Here is a 22,337-nt window from a genome sequence, read left to right on the forward strand (position 1 = left end):
TTAACTTGATTAAATTTATTATACGATTGATTAAGTTCAAAATGTCAAAGTTACATATGTATTTTAAAAATTTCAATAATTTAAAGGTTGGAAATTAAAATTATCGTTTATTAAAAAAAATTTAATTATTCGCAAAATTTTTAAAAACTGAACTTTTGATAAAGTAGGTGAAATAAGTAAAAACAATTTAAAAAATGTGAATAAGCGAGGCTTGGATTCCTGATTATTAACAAAATTTATTTTGGACCAAAAACTTTTTGTACTGAAACTATCCAATATTAGTTTATTTTTTATGTACCTTTTTTTATTTTATATAATGTAGAAGTATCTGCATTTGGGCAGTTCATCGACGTGAAATTTTTCTGTGGCATTTTAAAATCGGTTAAACATTTTTTTCACACGTTCTTCATAGAAAAATATTAAACACGTATTTTTTATTTTTTTATTATTGTCCAAATTTTCGAGTTATGAATTTTCGAAATTTATAGGATTTTTAAAAGTACACATATTTTCAGTAGCTTATAAGTTTGAAAGTATTGAGTTTGGAAAAAAGTTGTCAAAGAAAAAAAATTTTGGTTTTTCTTCAACTTTTAAGGAGGATGGTGACTCAAATAAAAATATTAAGAATTTTTTGAAATTTGTAAAAACTCGTTGTTTAGAATGCCCAAATTATAGAACAATGTTTTTAAAAATTTTTTACTGTTTGGTATTTGCAGTTTTAATCCCATATAAAAGCATGTGAATTCCCCTCTCGCCGCCTACTGCCCCGAAAAGACAGTCACCATCCTCCTTAAGTAATGTAAAAAAAATTATTTTTTTTATAATCATATTTTTTTTTAATTTGGACGCGATTAATTTTAATTTTTCTTTATTTATTTATACCTGATAATATAGAGAAAATTTTCTTAAGGGGATGTCAAAGTCGATTGGATTTTTGCATTGAGCTTCAATGGGAAAATCGCATCGACTTTGACATCCCCTTAAAAGTAACTTATACGAGGAACTTGCAAGCGAATTTTGAAAAATTGTTTTAACTCCTTAAACTCAATCGACCCATCTCGGGACTTTAATGGAAATTTTCTCTATATTATTAGGTGTAAATAAATAAATAAAAAATTTTAATTAATCTCGCCCAATTTAAAAAAAAATAAATTTGTTTATAAAAAGTAATTTTTTTTAATTAAAAAAATTTTTTTTTTATTTTTTTACATTAACTTTGACAACTTTTTTCTAAACTCATTACTTTCAAACTTCTAAGCTACTGAAAATAGGTCTACTTTTAAAAATCCTAAATTTTGAAAATTCATAACTCAAAAATTTGGGCAATTATACAAAAATAAAAAAATACCTATTTATTATTTTTCTATAAAGAATGAGAAAAATATGTTTAACCGATTTTAAAACGTCATAGAAAAATTTCACGTGGAATGGTATATACATATATAAATTTTACAAAAAATTAATTAATTTTTATTATTTTTGCAATGTAAAAATAAATTTTTTATTCTATATCGTCCTTGTACGAATCTATTATCGGGATTTCAAAGTAGATATATGTATAGCATAGTTTATGTTTATATTATTCTTATATAACCTCAAACAAACCACGTGGTAACGTCATATATTACTGAAAAAAATAGTACAATAATATAATAATTGTATTAAATAATACATTAAATTAACAACATTATTGGTCTAAAATGTGTTCTTAATTTATTGCAAATTAATTAAAATAAATAAAATTCGACTCGTTCCGTGACTGCATTTGAAATATGAAGCACAGCCTATATTTCGTGCATTTACCAGAAACTGGTGCGCACACTCAATTTCCTACCCATTGCTATACTCGTGCATCTACAGCAAATCATTGTTGTATTAGTATGTTCGCGATCATTGTGGGAGAAAGGCCTGTTCTCAGTGTAGTCTTACTTTAACCCGCGACTTGCTTTCGAGAACATGATAATTTAAACATTTATCAATGAAGGAACACCATAATGTCTTCTGATTCGCGATTTCTCGCGTCAACTGTATTATTTACAGTTTTTTTAACTTTTATAAGCGGCAAAACGTGGGGTAAGCTGCTAAAATTCGCCGGTATTTAACTGCTCAATATCAATATACATTGGCTCCATTCAAAAAGTATATTATGTCACGTAGGCCAAATGTGTTCAAAACTTCAGTCATTTTAACATTAATTATTTGCTTTTTTATTCAAATATTGAACTTGACAATGACTTCAAAATATTAAGTAAACACATTTTATCTTAAGGTTATCAGAAAACAATTTTAATGCAATTATTTATAAATAAAAAACAATAATTTGAGTTTGAAAAAAAGTATGCACATATAAATTTATACAGAAAGTATAGAAGTTATTCAAAATATTATAAAAATACACATCGAAATTATTTTTAATTAGAATATTTTATAAAATATATAATTTATAGACTTTTACATTATTCTGTCCGTCCACGTGAGGGGTTCATAATGTCAATTTTAGATTTCGTGATATACCCATTTTTAAACTATGATGAAAAGTGATTAAAATTTTCAAAAAAAAACACTTTTTTTAACTCGAAAAAAAATTTTTTAACTTATTTACCATGACCTTTAAAGTTTAAGACGATAGCAATAATATATAGTAATATAGTTATTTATTACATATAAGTATCTATATATATCTATGCACTATATACACATAGATAAAAAAAATTTATAAACATGTCAGAATATTCTATCAATTCATACATGTGAGTTTTTTCAGGTTAGAGTAAACAACGACTTTTTTAAAAAAACTTTCCTCTTAACTTATATGAAGTTAAATGATTTTGAAACCATTTAAAATGTTAATTAAAAATAGAATTGAGTTGTAAATAATGTAAAAAAAAATTTTGTTTACATTATACATGGAATTAATAAATGAACAACATTACATAACTACATACACATAACTATATGTATATGGGCAATTCTACGTGAAATTTTTCTATGACATTTTAAAATCGGTTAAACATTTTTTTCTCGTTCTTTATAGAAAAATAATAAATACGAATTTTTTTTACTTTTGTATAATTGCCTAAATTTTCGATTTGGGTAAAAAAGTAGTAGGCCTATTTTCAGTTGCTTATAACTTTGAAAGTATTGAGTTTAGAAAAAAGTTGTCAAAGAAAGAAAATTTTGGTTTTTCTTCAACTTTTAAGTAATGTGAAAAAAAAATTTTTTTTATTTTTAATTTAAAAAATTATTTTTTTATAAACAAATTAATTTTTTTAAATTTGGACATGATTAATTTAAATTTTTTCTTTATTTATTTATACCTGACAATATAGAGAAAATTTTCCAAAAAATTTTAAACTCCTTAAACTCAATCGGCCCATCATGGGACTTTTTAGAAAATTTTCTCTATATTATCAGGTGTAAATAAATAAAGAAAAAACTCAAATTAATCACTCCCATATTAAAAAAATACTTTTTTTACATTGTTTAAATGTTGAAGAAAACCTAAAATTTTCTTTCTTTGACAACTTTTTTCTAAACTCAATACTTTCAAAGTTATAAGCTACTGAAAATAGGTCTACTTTTAAAAATCCTAAATTTTGAAAATTCATAACTCGAAAATTTGGGCAATTATACAAAAATAAAAAAATACCTATTTATTATTTTTCTATAAAGAACGAGAAAAAATTATGTTATAATATATTATAATATGTTATTAAAACCGATTTTAGAATATCATAGAATTTCACGTGGAATTGCCCATATATAAATATGTATTTCGATCTTAATTGTGTGGACACCCGATTTTTATTATCTTTATGATACTTGGTTTTTAAAATAAAATACAAAAGTTGGTTCTATGTTTGGGTTTATTTTTAAATGAGATATCACGAAAAATGTTAAATTCAAGTTTTTTTAAAATTCAAATCATTTCTGAAATATTTAACATTTTTTAATCTTCTTATACTTATTTTTAATTTGAATGTAACATACAATCAAAATGCTTTATTGACATTAGTGTGATAATGCATTTCAAGACTCTTTTTTACAGACTAATATAATCCAAAAGTTCTGAAAGTTGAAATAAAAGAAATATTTTTTCATATTTTCAAAAATTTCTCACTACATCAATAGAGTGGTCACAAGTTTCAGTTTATCAATTTCCTTGGCATTTCCCTGACAATTTACTGACATTAAAATTAGTTTCCCTAACAAAATTCTTTTTACAGGAAAATATGAAAGTTTAAGGAAAATCAGTAAAATTTATGAATTTAATTAATTTATAAAAATTACAATTATAACCCTTCCTGGATTCAATTATTTTCTACAATTTTCAACTGAATTTCTCTTTAAATCAATTTTCTTAAACAATTTTCCGAAAATTCTTCTAGTATTCAATTACTTAAATACAAAAACTGAACTTTTTATAATTTTTGTAACTGCTCATGTTTTTTTCTTAACGTATTATATTTTCAAAAAAATTATATTAAAGAAATTCTTACAATTAATTTTATTTAATATTTAAAAAAAATTTTTTAAAATAATACTGTTTTAATGATATACAATTGAAAAATTTCCAAACAATTGAAATTTGATAAAATTCTTGAAAACTAATTGAATTTTTGAAAAATTTAAATAAAAATAATCAAAATTTTAAAGAATTTTAATTATAAATGTGACCATGACTTCTATAAAAGTTTAATATGTCTGAGAAATTAAATATTATAAATTTTTATTTACTTTGTTTGAAGGTAATTAAATCTTAAAAAATTGTGATAAAACAATTTTAAGAATTAGATTTTTAAAATTTGTATTTCAAAAATAATTGAATCTCTTATTAAAAGAATTGTTGTACTTATAATTTCTTTGACAAAAAATTATGCAGTATTATTGTGATAAAATTTTAATTTTAATTTGAAGAATAAATAAATAAATTTCGTTTATTTGAGCGTTCATAACTTAAGGCACATAGGCCAGTAATGAATTATATCCAAAGAGAAATGGTTCATCAATTTTATATCAAATTGATCGTTAAATTGATTCCTCGAAATGACGAAAATGTGTCCCACATTGTGAACATTTTTTGAAATCATATTGACGTTGATTTCACATCAATTTAATTTTACTTTGACGATAATATTTTTCAGTAATAAATTAATTTTTTAAAGATAATTTTAAAATTTTTATTTGAAGATTTTTATTAAAACTTTTGAGAATTTAATTATTTTTAGAATTTGTAATCAAAGTTCTTCAAAACTTTAATTTTCAAAAATTTGTATGAAATACTTTAACCAAGACCTGTAAAGTGAATAATAGTTAAAGTAATTACTTTTTTGTTAAAAAACAAAATTTAATTATAATAAAAATAATAATTTTTTTTTTCTTTTTAGGGGCTGTCCATAAACTATGTTACCAATTTTTCATACATTTTAGACCCCCTGCAAATTTCTAGAATTTTGGACCCCCTCCCCCTAAATTGGTAACATAGTTAATGGATGTGCCCTTTCGAAATTTTGACATTTTTAATTTTAAATAAAAATTGTTTTTTCTAACGAATATTAGAGCATATTATTAATTTATACAATTTTCTATCCTACATTTTATCATTAAATTGAGAAATTTCTACTTTCATCAAATTCACGTCAATTTAATGAAAACTGAAATTTAATTAAAAAAATGCATAAACTTAAATATACAAGTAAATTAATTCAATAAAATATAATAATTATTAATTATTACAAGTAATTAACATTTTAAAAAATGTCGTCAAATTTTTGAAAAATTTTGCTCATTGATTATAATAGTAAAAATTTTAAAGTTGATTTAGAAAGTATTAAAAATTAATATTTTACTCCTTAAAAAATATTAAAAGTAAAATTCTTTATGATAAAAGAATTTTCCTCTTGGATGTATTAGTGTTTATTATCGTTAATAAATCGATTAGAATTCATTAAAAAAATAAAGAAAAAAGTTCTGTCGTTCTGAGTCGTGTTTTTTAATCGTGCCACGAAGAAGGTTATCCCGATCGGATTGACGTGTTAGTATCTCCGCAATCATCCCCTATCGTTTTCAATGTTTAATACTATATACGATGAAAGCATTTATATTTAACGCAAAATTTAAAAAACGTACTTGAAAATATTAAAGTTAAAAATGAAATAAATATGATGTCAAATATTTAATTAATTTTTTAATTTATTAATAATCTCAAAAAAAAAACTAAATAACAATCTATAATTTCAGACAGTGATCAGAGTGATTCAATGTTTACACTTTTGTCCTCTTCTATCTCATACATCACGTTCGCGACTCTATTGTGCTTAGGGCTTAAACGGTTTTGCAAGTCGCATACTTTTATTTCATCTAATTATAGCGTACGAAGAAAATGTTTGAAAATTGTTCGTAAATTTATTTTAAAAAAATTTTAAAAATTTAATTTAGAGTAGATGAAAAAATAATAATAATAATAATAATAATAGGTTATAAAAATAAAAATATATCAAAGAATATTCAAAAACATAATTATAAAAATGTTAATAACATTTAATTTAGTAGGCAACAATGGTTAAGATTTTAAAGTAAACTTTGAGAGACTTCTATATGTTTTTTACAAGTTGCTAAACACCTTGAACTCATTTTTGACCTAAACTTTGAGTTTTAATAAAAGGAGAATTCATACTTTTAATTTTATCAAAATAGGTTAAAAAGATTTTGAGATATCTTGTGTACTCATATGCAAACTAAGTTTTACAGATTATCAAAATTTTTTTTTAAATATTTCGTCGCTTGGGGGGGGGGGGGGGAAGTTTGTGCCAATGCAGATCAATCAAAGAAAAAAATGCCATTTGACGCGATTTGTGAAAACTGTGTTTTTTCGTGTTTAACGGTGAAAAACGTACTTTTTCAAACGAACGGTAAAGAAAGTGCCTTTTCGATGAAGCAAAAGTTTTTTTAGGTTGTCTGTACAATGACGAGAAGTTGGTCATTGGATAATAATTTATAATATTTGAAAATATTTTTTAACGTAAGATAGTTTTTATTATTTTTTAAATTTAATTAAATTCTAAATAATTTAAATTATTTTTATTAACATTTTTTATTGTACATATTTTATAATTTTATGATACAAAATTATTAATATTTATTTGAGACGAGCGAAATATTTTCCAAAAACTTTTTTCATTCAATATTTATTTTTTATTTATTTACAAAAACATTTTTACAATTTTTACAATTTTTACAATAAAAAACATTTTGCTTTAAATAGAAAAAATTTGCTGATAAATGGAATTTATCTAATTAAGCAAATAAAAAAAACTGTATTTATTTTTTGACAAATAAAATGATAATTTATTCTGCTCTACAGAAACTACTGTTTTTTGTTTTATTTTTTGCACAAGATGTCACTGAATATTTTTTATATTTCATTTACAAAAAATATACAATTATACTGGCAATTATAATATCTTCAATAATAATTTTCAAAACGTAGAATAAATTATTATTTGTGGGAAAAATGCAGTGACGAGTTATCTTTATTTGCATAATTATAGAAAAATTTGATATTTAAAAAAAAAATTTTCAGTACCATGTACATATTGTTGGTTGATTAAAACATTACTCGTTTCTAACAAATATTAATAGTTTTGTATATTCTTGAAGTTAGTGACCGTTTATTAATTAAATATTTTTGAATCATATTATTAAAAATGCAATAAAATATGCTAATAAAAATATTTTCAACTAATTCGGTCAACAAACTATATCACGTTAAATAATATTTTTTTTCATAACGCGGTGTAAAAAAGGGCACTTTTTTGCACCTTGTTATGAAAAATATCGTTCGCAACTAGTGCTAGCAGTTGCCAATTTTTGAATTTTTGAACTGCTCGCACTCGTTACGAAATATACTATAAAAATAATAAAAATCCAATTACCAACTTTTTGTAATTTTACAGACAACCAAAAAAATCAATTTTTGCATTGTCGAAAAGGCACTTTTTTCACAGTTCGTCTGACAAAAGGTACAGTCTTCACAAATCGCATCAAATGACATGTTTTTCGTCGTCGATCTGAAATGGCACACTTTTCCCCCCAAGCGACGATTTAGAATCGGAATCAAATGCCAAAATTATATTAAATTTATTGTATTTCAGAAATTTAATTTTTATATTTAAAACACTTACAAACAATATTTTCCCACAAGTGCTTTACAATATTTAATTTTTTTAAATTAAAAATATTACTATTTATAAATCTGTACCATGAACGTAGATATCAATCTATACGGATTTATTAAAACTTGTGAGCTTTTTACTGTTTCATTAAAAGTTGTCACTCATTAAAAGTTGTCACCAGTTAAAAAAGTAAACACCTAATTTTCGCATTGTAATTAAACTTATTAACATCTTTATTAAATTAATGACTTAACATTAAATTTGTATTTCCATCAGTTTACACTTATTTGTATTGAAATTTACATTTTTATAAATACATTTTTGTTAAATGAAAAATATGTGAAACGCTTTTGACAGAAAAGAAGAGAAACAAAAGAAGTTTGTAGAATATAACTCCATCTACAGTTAAAAAATTTAAAAACAATTGGTTACAATTGAACCAATTAAAAACAATTAAAAACGATTCAATGATAATTGATTCTTAATTGTTGTAAATCGTGTTTGACCGATTTTTTCTAAAAGGTAATTTATGTTTTGATAAAAAAGGCTATTCTGATTCACTAAATTAAATGTTTTTAATTCAATTAACGTCTTAACGATTATAATTAATTAATTACATTAACTAACGTATTTACTTTTTTAATTAAATTTTAAGGGGGGAAACCTAATTGTAACTTTCAAAAAATTTATTTTTTATTTTTTTCATTTTCTTAAAGTATATATATTTAGAAATTTTTTATTATTTTTTCTATTATTATATGACTCTTTGTGACTTTAAAAAAAATTTCTGCTGAACAAAAAAAAATAAATTGAAACTTTAAATGCGTTTTTCTCAAAATCACATTTTTTATGATTGCGTGCAGTCTAACTTAAACAAATATTTACCGATTATAATGAGATTTGGAAGTTTTATTCTTTATAAAATTACGAAGAATATGAACCACCATTTAAGGTGATATCACGATTTTAAGAGTGTTTTTTTGTCTAATTAGTGTAAAAAAAATTGTGAAAATTTAAGGAAAAATTTCAAACACCTTCAAAATTAAAAATTTTTATTATTTTTACCTAAAATGAGGTTCATATTCTTAGAAAATAAGTTAAGAATGTAAGAAATTTTTTTTTTTAAATTTTAGTTAAAAATAAAAATTGCTACATGTCACGCAAGTCGAGAAAAAATATCAGGACCATCAGTGGTTACGACAGCATATCTGCCTTATTTCTGGTTAAAATAAATCAAAAGAATTTATAAACATTGTTCAAAACACTAATAAAAAGATGCTTAAATGTAATTGAATTTTAATTTATATTTCCCCCCCAAAAAAAATTTTAAAAAATCCATAAAAATAAGCCACCTAATGTGGTTTCCCCCCTTAAATATTTTTAATTAAATATAAAAATATTCTACATTAAAGTAGGATACTTTTGTTTTGAGAGGATTTTTCTTCTTAATGTGACATTTTTTTCTAGATGTTTCATATCATTACAATATTTCTATATTGACAGTTTTTCAAAGGATATCAGATTGAGACAAAAAACGGATTAAACAATTTTGACACGTTTTTGTCTCAATTTTATATTTTTTGAAAAACTGGGTACTCAATAGAGTCTCAAAAATAAGAAATAATCGTTAGGTTTTATAAGCTTAAATTATAATCTGAATGGTATCCCAATGCGCGCACAGTAGCTTCTATTGTTTTAAATATCTGTACATTGTTTTCAAGAGTACATGACGCATTAGAAGCTTCTAATTTGACATTCAAGAATATGTAAACGATGTAAAATAATTTTATAAGCAAAAATATTGCTGCGTCTTTAGGATAAACTGCGGTGCTAAGACAAAAAGACTATAAACTATCTTTTGTTTTAAGGCTGTTTTCTCCATAGTCATACGAACTTAATGATTTTTTTAATAGAAAATTTTAAACAGAATTTTCTCAAAATCACATTTTTCAAACTGTCCGCTAACTATACTTCCACACAAAAATTACAATTTTTTGACGTATTCACTTAGAAATTTATAAAACACAAACATAACATTTTCTATATAGAATTATGGAGGAATTTTTTACTTCATGAAATATTTTTTTAGTCAAAATAATTTTCTTTTTAAACAAACGTTAAAAATGTTTGAAATTTATAAATAAGTATGTAGGGAATTTTGAGTAAACCATTTTTTGTAAAAATGTCTAACATTTGAATCAAATTTTTTATAGTATTTATAAAAAATTAAATCATGAATTTCGAAAAGGTCTCAAAAAAAACCGTACGAGTCAATTTTACTACCAACTGTTATGTAAAAATGAGACTTACGCGTCCATTTTTTGACCTAGAGGGCTAAAAATTGCTATACTTATGTATTTTCACATAAGTGTTCACAATAGAAGAAGGAACAATTTTTTATTTTAATTTTATAAAATTTTAAACAAAACACGTGTCTCGCACATAGTAACGACATTTCTTGTGCGAGCAACCTTAGAGATTCGAAGATATAGGGTCACTTCACCAGTGAATGAACAGTTGATTAAAAACCTGTTATAATTAAGCATAAAAATTATTTTTTACAAAAAAAGAGTAAATTATTTTTTTTTAATTTTCTCTTTATCTGTATAAAAATTATGATATAAACGACGTATTAAAATAAATTTATATCCATTTGGTTGCTCAGAGTGTTTAAGCACTGATATTTTCAAATATATATTTCAAGTTTTTATTAATATTTCAGTTTTAGATATTTTATTAATACAAAAAACTGTTATTACAAAATTAAAGTATTCCAGAATATAATACTTACTATATTTATAAGTAATAATTGATCTACCTATTTAAAATAAGAATTAGTCAAAGTTTGATTTTTGATATTGAAAATCGATTAGAAACATGGTTCTTTATGAATATTTTATAAATAAACAACTTTTCTAATTAATAAACTACAATGTTTTGCAAGAAAATTATTTTATTTAAACTTTATAATATTGTTAAAAAATAGCAAAATTTAATTTTTCAAAATTTGCTCAAATTCGCTTAAAACTTCTTACTCAGGGATTTTCGGGGTCGCTGATTACGAATCTAAAATCAGATTTTCAAAATTTTTGTTGGTGGACATTTTTTTGAAAATTGCTCATATTCGCCAGAAGCTTATTACCTACTCGGGTTTTTTCAGGGTTGCCATTTTGAATTTCGAAAATCTGACTTCAGTTTCTTAATCAGTGACCTTGGAAACCTCCAAGTAACAAATTTTATGAGAATTTGAACAATTTTGAAAAAAATGTCCGCCATTTTGAATTTTGAAATTCTGACTTCAGATTCGTAATCAGCGACCCCAGAAACTTCCAAGTAACAAGTTTCAATAATATCCACTGGCTGAATTTTTTGGGGGCACAAAAGGGTTAAAGAAATTAAAATTTGTATTTTTGACCTTTACTGAATTGCTAATTTACAATAATTTTTTGTCTTATATAGACATGGCGGTAGCAGTTGGAGACAGAATTGATTTTCTTTATAAAAATGGAACGATAGTTGGAGAAATAAAAATTCCGGAAGCTAAAATGTTAACAGGAGTTGCTTATGATGATGCCACTCACTCTGTATTTTTCAGTGATAATAAAAATATTAATGGTTCTATATTTCGATTTATCATCAATGATAAAAACGCCAAACCACAACGATTACTGGAGGGTAAGATATTATTTAATTGTTAAAAAATTGACCATGTAATATTTATAAATCAAGGAGGTTAAAATGAATTAAAAAGAAGAATAATATCAGAGAACCAACTATGAAACGAGTCGGACTTATGACTTGATTTCATAGTTTTTAATGAATCGCGCACACTGTAGGAAAATCCAACTGAGGTAGGTAAATCTCCAAAGCAATTTATATTTTATTTTAAAAGTAAAGTTAATTTAGTAACTTATTTAAAAAGATTAAGGTGGTTTATCCAACAGAATACAGATCTTTAAAGAATTAAAGAATCTCGAAATGCTTAATTATGCGTATATTCCTATGTTTCTGGTCAATTTTTCCTGTATGAGTCCATTCATCTGATCCGTTTTTAGCCAAAGACGACTTTGATCAAAAATATCAAATAACTTGCAGTAAAAACAAAAAATTTTATTACTGGATTCAGAGTACACTAACCATTTTCTCTCCACAATTTCTCCCTTCTGAAACTCTTTTTACAATAAGCGCAGGATTGAAGTAACGATTTTGAGGATTTTAAGGAAAAGATATATTGGGTATTCCAGAAGGACCTTTTTGTAAAATAGATTCAACAGTGCTATGATTCAATTTTGACCTCAGAGCAGGGTCAGATAATAAACCATTATAACCTACAGCATCTTTACTATTCATTATTTCCGGATCAACTCACGATTCATTTGATAAGAGTTCCTATTCGTAAGCGACTCATTTAACACATACTCATTTTTTTATGATGCGCACCAACGAGAATTAAGTAGATGTTTAATAGACAATAATTTCGACTCCTTGTGGCGTCCCACTTCGACGTCTATGTAGATCTCGATTTAGACTATTTATAGATAGATGTTTTAGACGTCGATTAGATCTTTCATTTATGACTGGGATGCTAGATAAACCACCTTAAAACCCATAATCACAAAAAAAATTGAAAAAACACCCTCTTTAAAAGATGACAAAAGTAATTGATACGTAAATAAAAAATTATAATGTTTAAAGATTGATTAGTCTTCCATTGATCTGCAGATCTAATAGGTCCACATCTAATAATTTTTCATAATTTTATCGACTTCTTCGGCTATATAATATCAACTCCCTGACACTTGGAAGTGTCGCTAATTTTTAAAAATCTAAAGGAATATAATAAATCCTCAAAATACTTTTAATTGTTATCATTGTTATCATTTTTTATCATTAACGAAAGTTAATATTGTGCACATTACCTAGCAGTAAGGACGGATCAGAATATGCCTCGCTAACGGTGGAGGGTCTTCTTAATTGGTTTTAGATGCACTAGACGAATTAAAGTATTCTGCGCATAAAGTTTTATTGCGGCGCCACTTTTCTCTTTTGAGGTGTGCAACAGCTGTTACATTGCATATGTTTAGTATGCGCAGAACACTCAAATTCATCTAATTCATGGTGAATGTTTACTCGGTATTGTGGTACGGACAACTAATTTTCTTATCCTTCTGCGCAGACCATTCCTCCGTCATTTTTATTAAACACAATTTAAATTTGAAAATTTCTCAGTTCTATCATATGTTGGTGATGTAAAGTAAATTAATATTATTATATAAAAATATTTTATTTACATTAATTAGCTGCATTTTCATTTAATACACGAGGCGCATGATTATTCCCCAAATGTCATTTGACCGAACTGTCATTTTACCGAATTGTATTTACCCGAACTGTTATTTTAACGGAATGTCACATTTGCGAATCGCCATTTTTACGAATTGTCACTTTTGCGAAAATTCATTTTTGCGAATTGTCATTTATGCGAACTACCATTTTTTCGAATTGTCATTTTTACGAAATGTCACTGTTGCGAATTGTCATTTTTTGCAAAAAATTGATAGAGTAAATCTATATATGCATACAAGTTTAGGTACTATAGCAATTTTCGCAAAATTGACAATTCGAAAAAATGTCAGTTCGCATAAATGACAATTCGCAAAAGTGACAATTCGTAAAAATGGCGATTCGCAAAAGTGACATTTCGTAAAAATGTCGATTCACAAAAGTGGCATTTCGTAAAAATGACAATTCGAAAAAATGACATTTCGGAACAATAACGATTCGTAAAAATGGGAGCGTTTACAAATGATGTCACGCAATTTTTCGTGATTTTAGACCCTCCCTCCCCCCTGTCACGCAATTTCACATATAAAAATATATTGTGTCACGTTTAGAAGAGACCCCCCCCCCTCCCCCCAAAAACGTGACATCATTTGTGAACGTTCCCAATGACAATTCGTAAAAATGATATTTCGCAAAAATGACTTTTCGCAAAAGTGTCAATTCGTATAAATGGCGATTCGCAAAAGTGACATTTCGTTAAAATAACAGTTCGGTCAAATGATATTTGGGAAATAAGCATGCGCCTTTCTATTTTCAAAAATATTATAGATAAATAGTAGATTATAGATCGAGCTAAAGTTTTCACTATATTGGCGCTAATTTTGAAAAATCGAATGGAATGAAGTTAATCCACAAAATACTTTGAATTATTATTCTTATTTTAATAATGGCGAATATAAAGATAGCAGATTAATTTTTCAAAATTTAATGTTTTCAACTGAATTCAGATGAATTTTGATATACGGGGGTTTTTGGGGTCGCTGAATATGAATCCAAAGTCAAAATTCAAAAATGCAAAATGCAAAATATATATATATATATATATATTATATTTAAGGTAAATATCTAGATGTTAAAGTTTAATATTTTTATTCTTTAACATAGGGACAGCTATCTAGATATTAAAAGTAAATATCTGGATGTTAAGCGTTAATATCTAACATGTGATTTGAATATCTAGATATTAAAGTTTAATATTTTTGATGTTAAGAGTTAATGTATTTTTTCAATATCTACGTTTGAATATCCAGTTTTCTCCGTGTATTCAACTGAATTTAGATGAATATTTTTACTCGGGGGTTTTTGAGGCGTTCGTTGAGTTCTGCTTCTCTGTTTCTCAATTTCAATGAGACTTTTATATGACTTTTTTTGTGCATTTTTAACCTTCGGAGAACACACCTCTTTTTTAGGTCATTTTTCAATGCTCAACCAATTTTGAACTGTTCATCTGCTTAACCTAAGGATTTTTTGAAAATATAGTTTAAACTCTGTAAAATAAGTCTGTGTACTTTAAAATCCTTATAAAAAATATTAAACAATAGATAAAAAGCTTTTCGCAAAAAATCGTGGGGTCAAAATGACCCCATGTGTTCTCAGAGGGTTAAAAAATATTTCGTCATATTAGATCCGCCATTTTGAATTTTAAATTCTGACCTTAAATTCGTATTCAACGATCCCAAAACCCCCCGAGTAACAATATTCAGCCCTTTTAAGCCGCTGATATCAACGATTTCTAAAAAAATCTTTCGCCATATTGGATCCGCCATTTTGAATTTTGACCTTGAATTTGTATTCAGCGACCCCACTAACCCCCGGTCGAGTATCAACATTCAACTGATTTCAATTAAATATATTGAATTTTGACAAATTAATCTGCCATTTTGAATTTTTTAATTCAGACCATAGATTTATATTTACTGAGCTCAAAAATATGAAAATTTATAGTTATGAATAATTTTAGCCTTTTTACATGGAATGACCCATATATTTAATATTATATATTCAGAGACTTAAAATAAACATTTCTTATTTCCAGCTACCAGTGGTACATACGTTACTAGTTTAACTTTTGATTATTCATCTCGTACACTTTTTTGGGTTGATGCTTTGAAACAAACCATTATGAAAATGCATATTTCTTTAAATGGCATCCCAGGAGATAGAGAAATAGTTATTGACCTAAAGGGAAATAATCCACGCACCATCGCTATCGATTCTTGTAACAGGTGTGTATAAAATTCTCACATTAATATTTTTCGTATTTATTATTATTATTATTTCGAAAAAAGATTTTATCAATAACCCATTATCAAATACTTTATCCATCGACTTGCAATCTAACCATGTGGATTCTAGAATTTTATATGGGTTTTTGTATAAGGAACCATGTAGGATAACATGTGAAAATGCTACAATGATTTATCCAAATAATTATATAAATAGGGGAGCATAGTCAAGGTCGGCCCACTTTTTGACCTATCCTATAACTTTTATTACAAAATGAATTTGGACAATTAAAGTAAATTGTTGAAAAAATCTATGAAGAGGAACACTTTTGCCGAACATCGTAAATTGTTTGGTTTCAAAATAAAAAAGTGATAAACATTTCAAGAAGAAAAAGCAGTTAAATTTGAAGTTATATTAAAATAAAGCCCATCTTGAAGATGAGCCGACCTTGACTATGTTCCCTCTCATTTTATTATATTAAAAGACATTAATTTTAATAAAATCTTTTATCAAATTTTTGATTCAGGTGTCTTTATTGGGGAAACACAAATTCAAAATATCCAAGCATTCAAAGATCAAATTTTGATGGCAGTAATAAAATGACAATAATTAAAGATAATATTTATGATCCAGTGGCAGTAACAGTAGATGCAACAAATAGAAAATTATATTGGATAGATGATGAGGAGGGGATTAACTATAAAATTGAAAGAAGTGATCTTGATGGATTGAATCGTGAATTGATTTTCCATGGTAAACATCAGCAGCCCGTATATATGACAGTAGATTTAAAGAAAATTTATTGGATAGATTGGGTTTACAATGCAGCATGGGCGATAAATAAAATCAAAGAAGCTGGAAACACTCCGATAAAGTTAAAATCTTATTATGAATTATCCAAAGATGCAAATGCAGTTAGCGTTATAACTCGTGTTAATAGTGTATCAATCAACTGCAGCACTGACACTCCAAGAAAGAGTAACAAAATTCCTCAAGAAAACGTTATTTCTAATACAATATTTAATAATCTTACTGCTAGTACAGAAGAAACTGACTTAAACCAATTTACTATTATACACTGCCTTAATAATGGTATATACAATAAAGTAGATAAGTCTTGTTCCTGTAGACCAGGGTAAGTTTTAAAATTTATTTTTTTATTCAAACAATTACAGGGTTGCCACAAATATTTCATTTTATTTTTCCCTAACTTTTCCTTGATTTCGAGACAAAAATTTCACTTTTTCCCTGAACCTAAAGAATATTCGGATTCACTCTCAAAATTATTAGATACTCAAAAAAATTTCTATTACATTTATTTACAAATTTTTTCAAAAGTAAAATTATTCGAAAACATCAATAACTTCTTTTTTAAATAAATATTTAATTATTATTATTTTTCCGTAGGAATTAAAATTCTTCAAAACATTCAAATTCAAACCTTTTTGAAATTCAACAACTTATAAGAATATTATTACAAAACATGAAAAAAGCAATCGCCTTCTTCATGTTTTGTAATAATTTAAATTACCATAAAATTTTTCAAAAAAAAGTTAATTATTTATAAAAATCCTACTAAAATCCTTCGCAAGAATTCAATTATTTTTAAAAGTACACTCGAATCTCGCTATAACGAGAAGTTCGGGAGTCAAGTCTCCCTCTATTACGAGCGCAAGAGAAGAAATGAGAAATCCCCACTTTTAAGATTCTTTATTCATTTTTTTTAGTGTTTACAAATTAAATAATGTCAAAATTACAAACGTAACCTAGTTTACTTTGAACTTTAACATACAGAAAATTTATATAAGCTTAAATTTTGAAGATGTTCGACTCATTGATATAATTTCAAATAAGAAGTGACTTTTTATTTTTATTTCATATAAATCAAATTGATTTTAACCAAATTTAAACCAACTGAATGTGCATTTGTTTATAAATAGTGGGGGTAATCGGGAGAAAATTTTTCTCGCTATACCGAGAGACAGAGCCCTCGTTATAGAGAGCGCTCGTTATAGAGAAGGTCGTTATAGCGAGATTTGAGTGTAGTAAAATTTCTGAGAAAAATTCAATTATTTTCATAAATAATAAATCGATTATTCGTTAATTCATTTTTAAATCAATTTTTATAAGAAAATTCTAGAAGAATTCAATTATCTAAATTTAAAAAATAAATAATTTAATGTTTGTTAAAATTGAATTCTCATAAAGAATTTTATCAACAAATTTTTAAATAATTGAATTCTTTTGACAAATTTTAATAAAATGTTTAAGAATAATTACATTTTTCGAGAAATTTGATTAAAATTGTATCAAAAATAATTAAAATCCTACGATGAGTTTTATTATTTATGAAAATAATTAAAATTTTCCCGAGAATTTTATTAAAAGTTTTCTAAAGTAATTGAATTTCGAATAGAATTTTATTATTTATAAAGATACTTGAAATTTTGACAAGAATTTTATTAAAATTGATTGTTAAAAATAATTGAATATTGAAGAGGAGTTTTATTATTTATAAAGAAAATTAAAATTTTGATGAGAATGTTTTAAAAAATTTTAAACATAATTGAAGTTCTGCGAAGAATTTTTGAAAATAATTGAATTTCTGGAATCATTTGTAACTTTTCCAAAATTCAATTTTTTTTGTATTTTTAACTAAAATTCTTCTATGAATCGAGTATTTATGAAAATTGTAATAATTATTCATTGAATAATTTATAAGTCATAATTTTATGATAGTTTTTGAAAACTTAAGTTATTTAAAATAAAAGAACTGACTGTCAGAAATAGAAAAAATTGAAGGTTTTGTATTAAAATTCGTGGTAATTTCATAGTTTACGAGTCAAACAAAAAAAAACCTCAAAATTCAGAGTTTTCTCATGAATTTTAAAAATTCAATTTTTTCCAGTACCTGTACTTTTCCTGACTTGTGGCAACCCTGAATTATTTCAAATTCAATTTTCTTATTAGAATTTATTTTTTCAAAAATTCATTACAATCTTATGAATCTTTTACTTTTGCTGATTACGAATCAAACAGCCCCTTAATTAAATTTTTTATTTTGACCAAGTTTGTTGGTTTCCTGTCCCTCTGTGTATCTGATTAAATTAATTACTCAAAATTATACCTAATAATATAATAATAAAGAACTTTTAATTTATTTAAAGATTCAAGGGTGCAGCTTGTGAAACTTCTGTATGCCATAATTACTGCCTTGAGGGAAATTGCACAATCAATATAAAGGGTTTACCTACGTGTAAGTGCAGCAGTTCATTCATTGGCCTAAGATGTGAACGTAATGTCTGTTATAATTATTGTCTAAACGGTGGAGAATGTACAATAAAGAACGGAATGCCAACTTGCAATTGCAAAAGTTTTAAAGGAAGTCGATGTGAGTTAGAGCAACTTGAAAATAACTCAACCAGCCAAAGGAATATAGAATCTAATGTAAATAATATAGAATTTAATACAAATAAGTAAGTTTTTACAATTTTTATTTCTTAATCTAATGTAAACCGTTGTAATCAAAAGTGGGCTTAAAGTAAGATTTAAAATTATTTAGTGTTGAGTTAAATGTTGTCATTTAATTTTAAATGAGAAGAATTTAACTTTACAGGCCATGACACCTATTAGATGACAATTTTGATTCTTTGGTTTCAAGCTTATTATTAGACTGGAAAAAATTGAATTTAATTTAATATATCTTTAAATTTTTTCAGATTTTCGGGCACAAATTTAACTTATGAAAAACCAACGTCAATTAACGGAGTTTTTAATTGTGATAATACTATTCCTATTTTATCAACAGTGATTGTATTGCTGCTAATATTTGTAATTATATTATCCATCTATATTAGCAAATTACGACGCAGGCCGAGAATAAGAAAGCGATTTATTTTGAGCAAAGATGGAACAACTCCTTTGACTAGTAGACCACCAATTTCGAATACTCAATGCGAAATTACTATAGAAAATTGTTGTAACATGAACATTTGTGAGACAGTAAGTACTAATTTCTACTTCAATTTAATTCAATTTCATTTGTATATTACTTCAAACACCGAAAATATTTAATGAATAATCTGCATGCAGATCTATTAATTTAAAAAAAATGTCCGCTATTTTGTTCTGCAATATTGATTTTGAAAATCTGACTTCATATTCGTTACCAACGACCCCAAAAACCCATGAATAACAAGTTTCAAGCGATTTCTATCATTATTTAAAAAAATTTCCGCCATATGGGATCCGCCATTTTGAATTTTTAAAAACTGAATTCATATTCGTAATAAGCGACCCCAAAAACACCCGAGTAACAAGTTTCAAGTGAATTTAATCAATTTAAAAATATAAGTCCGCCATATTGGATCCGCCATTTTGAATTTTAAAGTTATCATGTGACACGTTATGTCTGAAATTTTTTCAACATGATTTTTAATATTGATTTTAAAATTGTTTGTTTCAGCCATGTTTTGAACCAAAGTTGAGGAACACTTCTCAAAAATCGAAGAAAGATGAAAAGAAAAGTCTTTTGGTTAATATGGAAGATAACAATAGCTAATGAATGAATATTGCACAAAAGTACAAAACATGTAAAACATTTTATAATGTAAAGGAAGTTGTAATTCTCTTTCTACCAACAGAATTTTGTTAAAGAAAGTTATAAAATATATATATCATTTAATGCGAATAAGTGTATTAGTTAATATATGTATATATCTCTTTTTTTCTCTTTACTAATGGTTATTTAACTATTTGTTTCCGTGTAGAAATGGTCCAACTTAGAGCTGGGCTTCGATCAGCACCCAATTTGTATTGGGTCTGATCTTGACTTTTTCTACACTGATTTATGCAAAATTAAATAAGAACATTGTGGTTTGTTTTAAAATTGATCAAGCCTAATATTATCACTTGTTAAAACAGAAATGATGGCCTTCACTAAAATAAAAGTTTTTGTACTTACATCTTTGTAATCTGCGATCTAATGACATTCCTAACGTACCCTACAAATTTTAATGTTAATCAAATGATTGGTTGATGTTTAAAGTTGATAAAATTTGTCTAGATTAGATTTTCTGAAAAAATTAAACGTAAGAGAATAATATACGGATATACCAAGTCTTCAAGTAAAATAAAATTTATTCATAAAATTCGCTGTAATAAAAATTTCCCTAAATTTTGGTTTCATTTTCATGTTTATACAACTATAACACTAAAGATTTTAATTGGAGCATTAATTTTTTTCTTACTTATTTTATGATGAGACATAAGAGGTGGACATGAAATGTTTTAGGAATATTTTAGGAACATTCTCAGAACAAAAATTAAGAAACTGATGATCAACTTTAGTTTTTTTTTCAGTAAAGTTGATCACTTATGAAATTAATTTTTATCTTTTTGTTAGGTACTAAAGTACTTAATAGGCATAGATGACCTATTTTATGCATTTAATACTTTAATATCACAGTTTGTCGTTTTTTTATTGCCAACAACACAAATAAGCCTATATTCTTCTAAAGAATGTAATCAATTGCAGATCAGTGTTATTGTCAAAAACTTTACTTACAAACTATGTATTATTATTGATTATGATTTATTATTTTCTTAAAGTGAACGATATTTTTTGTTTGCGAAGATAAATTTGTTAATATAACGAAAATGTTTGCGTATTATTGTTTTCTGTAAGCGAAAATGTAAATAAAAATCGATATTTTTCTTCTCTTCTTTTTTAACTATGCCCTTAATGGCGCAATTTTACAGAAAACAGGTATAATAAAAAAAATATTCACGACATATACTTACATTAATTCAACTTATCTGGAAAAATCTTGACATGAACAAATATGTGAACAGTAAGTAAAGAATGAATAAAAAATTATTACTTAATTGAATTTTATAACATTTTTACATATTTTATAGTACAAGTGCGAATGACATGTATTTGAATGCTCGCACATAGCTGAGCTGATAATCTAGGAAAAATTATCAGAGAACAGAATTGCAGATTTTTGCTTATTAATATTTAAATGTAATTTGTCTATCGCGTCCTTTTTTTAGGTTTTCTAACCCAGAATACATCTCTCTGACAACTGCAGATTTGGCTATATTCTTTGATTTAAGAGCATCTTGAAGAACTTTATTGACCTCCTTCTGCATTGATTCAGAAGCTTCGACGGCTTTTTTGTAAGATTCCTGTGTAACTTACAGTTGACCTTCTGATTCTTTGACGTTTTCATTAGCGTTTTCAATTTTTTCTAATTGAGCTTTTTCTTTAGCTTTACATTCGGATTCTTTTCTTTTTCGCTGCATATTTTCTTCACTCAGTCTTTTTTTTCCTCCAAATACGTTGCGTAGGACTAAAGGCGCTAGCACAGCTCCTACTGCCTGCCTGCCTGCCTGCAGGTTGACATGGTAACACATAAGAGTAAGAGAGTCAGAAAATTCAAATTAAATGTTTTTTCTCTCTCACTCTTATGGCACCTGCCTGCGCAGGCAGGCAGGCAGTAGAGGTGAGAGTGTACCTTTACGCGCGTTTTTTGAAAGTTTCAAAAGCTTTTCTGTTATAGGAACTCTATATGCTTGATTATCATATTA

The 22,337-nt window shown here is 25.8% G+C and overlaps 1 protein-coding gene across 2 annotated transcripts; it reads left to right on the forward strand.

The window, feature by feature from the left end:
- Positions 1–1,888: 1,888 nt before the first annotated feature.
- LOC122512024 (protein cueball) lies at positions 1,889–20,433 on the forward strand. 2 transcript variants are annotated; one of them, XM_043627628.1, is made up of 7 exons: positions 1,889–2,094; positions 11,634–11,849; positions 15,553–15,742; positions 16,270–16,878; positions 18,911–19,219; positions 19,463–19,745; positions 20,209–20,433. In XM_043627628.1, the coding sequence occupies exons 1-7, from the start codon at positions 1,995–1,997 to the stop codon at positions 20,302–20,304; spliced, it is 1,803 nt and encodes a 600-aa protein (XP_043483563.1). In that variant the 5' UTR covers positions 1,889–1,994; the 3' UTR covers positions 20,305–20,433. The 2 variants fall into 2 exon arrangements, with proteins under 2 accessions (XP_043483563.1, XP_043483565.1); XM_043627630.1 differs by having other exon boundaries at positions 1,889–2,073.
- The last annotated feature ends 1,904 nt before the right edge of the window (positions 20,434–22,337 follow it).

The sequence above is a fragment of the Leptopilina heterotoma genome, unplaced genomic scaffold (genome assembly GCF_015476425.1).
Source record: "Leptopilina heterotoma isolate Lh14 unplaced genomic scaffold, ASM1547642v1 Lhet_92, whole genome shotgun sequence".
Classification (NCBI taxonomy): Eukaryota; Metazoa; Arthropoda; class Insecta; order Hymenoptera; family Figitidae; genus Leptopilina; species Leptopilina heterotoma.